This window comes from Apus apus, chromosome 1 (genome assembly GCF_020740795.1).
Source record: "Apus apus isolate bApuApu2 chromosome 1, bApuApu2.pri.cur, whole genome shotgun sequence".
In the NCBI taxonomy this organism is placed as follows: domain Eukaryota; kingdom Metazoa; phylum Chordata; class Aves; order Apodiformes; family Apodidae; genus Apus; species Apus apus.
Window position 1 is genome coordinate 178,410,634 of NC_067282.1, and position 6,250 is coordinate 178,416,883.

The 6,250-nt window shown below is 41.9% G+C and overlaps 1 protein-coding gene across 3 annotated transcripts; it reads right to left on the minus strand.

The window, feature by feature from the left end:
* Positions 1-1,217: 1,217 nt before the first annotated feature.
* On the minus strand, positions 1,218-5,712 carry GPR85 (G protein-coupled receptor 85). 3 transcript variants are annotated; one of them, XM_051608281.1, is made up of 2 exons: positions 5,561-5,712; positions 1,218-3,903 (listed from the first exon to the last, which is right to left on the minus strand). In XM_051608281.1, exon 2 carries the CDS (start codon positions 3,726-3,728, stop codon positions 2,616-2,618), a length of 1,113 nt encoding a protein of 370 aa, XP_051464241.1. In that variant the 5' UTR covers positions 3,729-3,903; positions 5,561-5,712; the 3' UTR covers positions 1,218-2,615. The 3 variants fall into 3 exon arrangements, with proteins under 3 accessions (XP_051464241.1, XP_051464242.1, XP_051464243.1); XM_051608282.1 differs by lacking the exon at positions 5,561-5,712 and adding an exon at positions 5,035-5,112; XM_051608283.1 differs by lacking the exon at positions 5,561-5,712 and adding an exon at positions 4,658-4,697.
* Positions 5,713-6,250: the final 538 nt, after the last annotated feature.

Here is a 6,250-nt window from a genome sequence, read left to right on the forward strand (position 1 = left end):
CTGCTTGCAAAACTTCCAGGGAAATAAATCTAGTTTGTTTTTTTTCTTTTCCCACTGCATAGTAAATACAGCTTTCTTAGTATTTCAGAAGCATAGTACTATAGAAATGTTAGGGCCTGCTTCTGCTCCAAATGAAGTTAATGGGAAAACACCAACAGACTTTATTAGGAGTTAGATCAGGCCCCAAATTTGCAGTTTTTGAAATTTCATAGTTGAAAATTTTCTGGCTAATCTTCAGAACCAACTACTTCTACAGCTATAACACTATTTACAACTTTATTTATATGTACGACTTTATTACAATATGTAATATTAATGTTCCTTGTAAAGGTTACTATTTTATAGAAATTAGACTGAAGTTATTGCCAATCAATCTTTTAATAAATGTAAGTGGGATAACTCTCAGAATTTTTCTCAACACATGGTTCAGGTTTTATGCACTCTTGCTATCTTTGACAATCGCTTAACTACCTTAATTTCAATGCCTTTTTCAGTGTAATAAAAAAGTCCTTTTGTTAGAAGTTCATTGGTCCCATTTCAAACTGCGTTCTGAAACATTCCTGTACTGATGAGGACTCATTTTACCATTTTTTCTGTTTCAACACAGTATATAAAGCCATGCCTCTCGATCAATCAACCTCAGTATAAAAGAGTAAGTGAGGTCAAACAGATTGCTCATGAAATCTTTGATCAAGTTCTCTGATCACACATAGACACAACTCTCTGAATTGTTGCATATGTTGTAGAATGTTACAAAATTTAAGCATTTTCATTATTAACTGCTGCTTGTGTATGTATATAGTAACTTGCTGGTCATAAAACTACAACAAAGGACAAGATATACCAATACTGAATTAAGATCTCTAGTCTTGTCTCTCCAAAAATTAAGAAAAATCTGTGTTCTTTATGATTGACCAACTCATGATGCTGTGCTTCAAACACACACATTTTCTAAAATTAAACTGTGAAGTTAATGTCAAATACTGTGTTGTAACTTTAAATATAACTGACATATTAGAACAGATAGATGGGTAATTATGATAAACTACACAATAGTGCTACGTAGATAATATCATTTATCAATCCTGTGGTCCCCATCATTCATGCATTTACAGTTTGGGAATACAGTGACTGCAAAGGATAATAATTCATAATGGCTACATTCTCAGTACTTCATGCTAGCTCACTAGACAAAATAAAAAAAGGTTAATTGTATAACTGGAAAAATGCAAAATTTTATTCCAAGAAAATTAACAAGCTACACAGGTAAATTTTGGCAAATGCAACTTTATATTGAAATCCACACATCTGTATCTTAAAGAAGGAAAGACTCACAGACTGTAATGTATTTCTAAAATACTAAGAAATCATATTATATGCTTTCACAAGTTAAAACTTAAATAATTTAAAACAACCAATACACCAAAATGTGCAGAAAATATAAACAAGACTGTGCCTTCAGTAGAATAAATGCTTCACAAATTGTGCAAGATATCATACTAAGGCTGCGGTCTCCCCATGACAGCTGTCTTAAAATATAAACATACATCAACTGCCTGTGATTCTCAGAACAAACTAGAAAGGGCGGCACACCTAGAAAAAAAAACATATCATCCCAGTGATGTGCATACTGATTTTGGGAACCATTGGAGTAAAAAGGAAAAAAAGAAGACTAAGTGATCTTTCATGCACTCTCAAATGACTGACCAGAGTTATTGATTCAGTTTTCCTTGCTTATTTGCTTCAATGCTAAACAAAATGGAAGATACTAGATAACCCTTTAAGGCAACATGTGTTTATTCTGTATAATTATAACTGTTCAATTATGACTGGGTATTATCATTAACGTTGCCTAACAGACTGATATCTAGCTTTTTAAAAAATATAAATAAGAGTCTATTAAACTTTATACCAAATCAGCAAAAAACACAGAATACAGTTAAATGTTAGTAATTTCACTGTTAAGGAAAATGGTATTTAGAAAGAGTAATATGTTTGGAAAAGAAAAAAAGTAAAGTCTGAATCTGAACAAAAATACTGCTTTGGAATGCTCCCCAAAACTTACTCACAAGGCAAACAGATTTGTAAGTGTGATAATCCAATAATGCATGGCACATCTTTAATCAGTTACAGTACTTGAGTCCCCAGTTTTCAGTCTTTGCAAAATAATAATTGTATGAAATGTTTTAAAGGTCTTGAGATGTCTAAAATTAGTTTTATCAACACATTAACCTCATATCAACTTAATTTATTAAGATGTCCAATGCTAATCTTTTTGATGGTCTTATTTTATGTAGTGATATACACAGCATTTAGCACTGATACTTAGCACCTGCTACTTTCATAATCTAGATTTCAACCACATAAAGGAATTCAGGGCAGTAGTTCAGTCCTTTGTTCTTAATTACAAACCTTCAGCAGTGGTCAGCAGGAACATGTTTAGGTTTAAAACAGGATTAGAGGTGAGCTATTGCAAAGACTGCAGAATGTTGCCCAAATCCTTACAGCTGCTGACATCCCATTCTTGATTTTCTTCTCAAGACATGGCTACAGGCCACAATTGCTTAGCAGAGAATGGTAGTGTTTCACAAGGCTAAAGATTTACAGATGCTCCCTCATATAACACAGTAAGGTTCCCTTGGTAACCTGGATTTTCTGCAGTAAAGAAGGGTTGTGCTGAAACAGCGCCTCAGCTCCCTGTTGGAGAAAATGCAGACAAAAGGATTGATTCCAGCTTGGGCAAAACTCATCCAGACAGCGGCCGTTAGAAATCCCCCTGGTACTACAGGCCCTCTTGCAAAAACTCTCCAGTAACAGGCTACCAAATAGGGACCCCACAAGGTCAGAAAGAGGAATGTCATGATGTAGAACATTCTGCTGATTCTCTTCTCCATTTTGAACTCGTCTAAAACCAGTAGCCTTCTCCTGCCTGTGGTGTTCGCGTTTTGCCTGATTCCCAACAAGGTTGGAGGTGTGGGACCCCTTCCAAATCCAGCCAGCCAATTAGCAGCTGCTTGACCACTTGCTCCAGGACCATGAAAAGTCCAGTTCTGGCTCACTGCTGCAACAAACTGGACTGGCTTCATTTTCCTGCGATCGTGAACAAAAAATATCAGCTTGAGGTAGACAAGCTGTGTGGCTAGGAGGATGAGAGCAAGAAGAAGCATAAATCCCAAGGAATCATTAGCCCTGAAGGAACGATGCTGGAAAGTGCATTGGTCTTCCTCCCTAATGAATGAGTATGTGCCCACATCTAAAACTGGGGGGAAAGCCATGGCTACAGAGAGGGTCCACACCATACAGATAACAGCCAAACAAGTCCAGAAGGTCAGTCTTTTTGTATAAAAACGGTGGTGGGCAATAGCTAAGTATCTGGTGACACTTATGCAGAATAACATGAAAGCAGTGTGAAAGCAGGACAAAACCCCCAAAAAGGCAATCACTTTGCAAGTAAGAGTCCCATACGTCCAAGTAGAGCCATTTTTTACAGAGGTGAAAACAAATGGGAAACAAATTGCAGATCTGAGGATATCAGAGCAGCAAAGATCCAACAGGAAGTAGTAAGGAGCTCTATGCAAGGTCTTATCTTTCACTAGCAAAATGGAGATCAGAAGGTTACCCACCACACTGACTCCTATTATGAAACCCAGTGAAGTCAGTTTCAGAAAAGCTGTTAAAGGAGAGAGATTTTGTAAAATGTTGTCAGCTGCATGGCTGTAGTTCGCCATAGATGGATGGATGATATGTATATTGCCTCAGTCAAGTCTCATGATCTATATATAAGAACAAGGAAAAAATAGATCCATACATCTTACTGAAAATGTAATCCACAAACAGAACTGATCTTGTGTCTAGTCATATAGTACATCCTCTTCTTTCTGATTTGTCATGCCATCAAAATATCTGAAAAAAAATCGAGTTATCAGTTCTTAAGTTAACAAGAAATCATGTCAGAAAGTGCTAACAAAGATGTTAATTTATGGAGAACCAAATGAAGTTGTAAATTTGAGTACTATTGTTTGTTTTTGAAAATCATGAGGCTTTTTCAAAAAATATATTTACTGTTTAGCATGATTGATTATTGGCATTTCACAGATTTGGCTTGTTACAGTTTCAGAACTGACCGGTGCCCCTTATATTTGGTAGCATATATAATTTTATAGTTAAAGCCTCAGAGATTTTATGAATCAAAAGATTCCCCGTTTGCAAGCCCAAGAGTTAATAATTGACATATTTTTTTAAAAAATCCCCAAAGACTGCTGATATTCTGACATTACCTATATTTGTTTTATGGCTACAGTATCTGTCAATGTTTAAGAGGTAGCTGCTGTGTTGATATGGATCACACCCAAAGAAACCCTGCAGAATTTATGTTTTTTAACCCAAGTCACCAAAGCACATTAATCACACTGTGTTAGTTCATGCACATTGTAAGAGAAACAGCATTCATTATCCCCCTCCCTTCTTCCTATAAACCATAATTTTATAATTCAGAATTTCAAATAAACAGGTATGTCAAACAGTCGATAGCACTATGTTTCAGGGTCTTCTCCCCCCCCTCCCCCCTCCCCCCTGCTTCAATGCAAATCTTTAAAGCCTCATCATAATTCATAATAAGCAAGTCAGTGTAAATATTGAGCAAAAATAGGCAACGCACCCAAGATATAATGCCCATCCTTTCAAGAGGGCTGGTTTTGGTTATGCTTAAATAAACATACAATAAATTGAATTTTTTTTAGCTAATTAGAGCTTCGCGATTCCCACTAATCCTCCCGGTGAATCGCACCGGAACACACTGCATGCAATAAAAGAAAAATAAATTAAAGAACTGTCTGTTGCTGCTGGGGTTTTTTTTGTTGTTATTTTTCTTCTTTTTTTTCCCCGTTTTTTTTTTTTCTCCCTCCAGAGCCAGGGACAGGAGCCACAGCAGGCATCATCAGGCTCCTTCGTTATTCACACCAAGTGTTTCCTATGCCACCTCGGGTGTACAAAGGATATTCCCACTGAATCCCAGCAAAATCCTTCCATTCTTACCGTCCACAAAAGAGCCTGATTGCTGCTGTGTAAACAGAGGCTGATCAGATCATGGCATCGTTTTAAAACCATGAAATCAGGCTCCCCCTCCCCCTCCCGCCAGCCCCGCCGCTTCGCCTCCTCTGTGGAGCTGTCCCCGCTGCGCGGCCGGCCCTGCCTCCGCACACACACACGGGCACACACACACGGGCACACACACACGCTCTCGCTGACACACGGACACTGACACACGCGAAGACACCCGCTGCCCCCACGCCCAGCCATGCAGGGCTGGGCTGCGCCGCGCTGCCGGGGAGCCCTGGTGCCGCTGCCTGGCAGCCGCATCTGCCTGAGCCATGCGAGAGCCTCCCGCGGCGGGGAGCTCGGGAGGGCGAAGATGCATTGTCTGTGAACATTTCCATCACGCCGCTTCTGCAGAAATCACCCCGCGCCCAGACCCTTCCCCTGAGGGGGCTGCCGTCCCCACACGCACCTGCGGCTGCGGCAGCCTCAGCACCCCAGACGCCCCGAGCCCCTCCGCTCCTACCTGTTGGTATCCGAGATCCCCACATGCCAGAGCTGCTCCTTCCCGCCCACCGAGGGCTGCTTTATCCTGGCGGTCTCTTTTAGAACCTTTCCGCTTTCCCCCTGCCGTCTTTCATTTTTCTTTCTCTTAATCCTTTTTTTTTTTTTTTCCCTTTTTTTTTTTTCTTCTTCTTTTTCTTTTTTTTTTTTTTTTTGCCCGGGTTCCTTGCCGGATCCCGTCAGCGGCCGGCCCGGCGCATGCCCGCTGCGCCTCCTCCCTGCGCGCCGAGCCCCGTCCTCCCCTGTCGCAGCGGCACCAGCGCTCCCAGTAACGCGGCGGCGGCGGCGGGCGCCTCGGTGGGGGCAGAGCGGCCCCGGCGGCGGCTGCCTCGGTGCGGGCAGGGCACCCTCCGCGGCAGCAGCGCTCTCCTCAGGGGTGGGCAGGCAGCCGCAGCGGCAGCAGCCTCCTCGGTGAGGGGAAGGCAGCCCTGGCGCCGGCAGCAGCCGCAGCAGCAGCGGGCTCCTCAGTGAAGGGAAGGCAGGCTCCGCGGCAGCACGTTTCCATTGCGATGCATAGCCGAGCCCGATTTATTGGCGAGCCTGGGCAAGCTAGGCTGAGGAAAGGGAGGGGGAGGAATTGGGTCCTGCGCTCCTTGTTTATGCCTTTGAACTCCCCCTCCCGCCCCTTGCGCTGCAAATGGGGGCTAGGAAG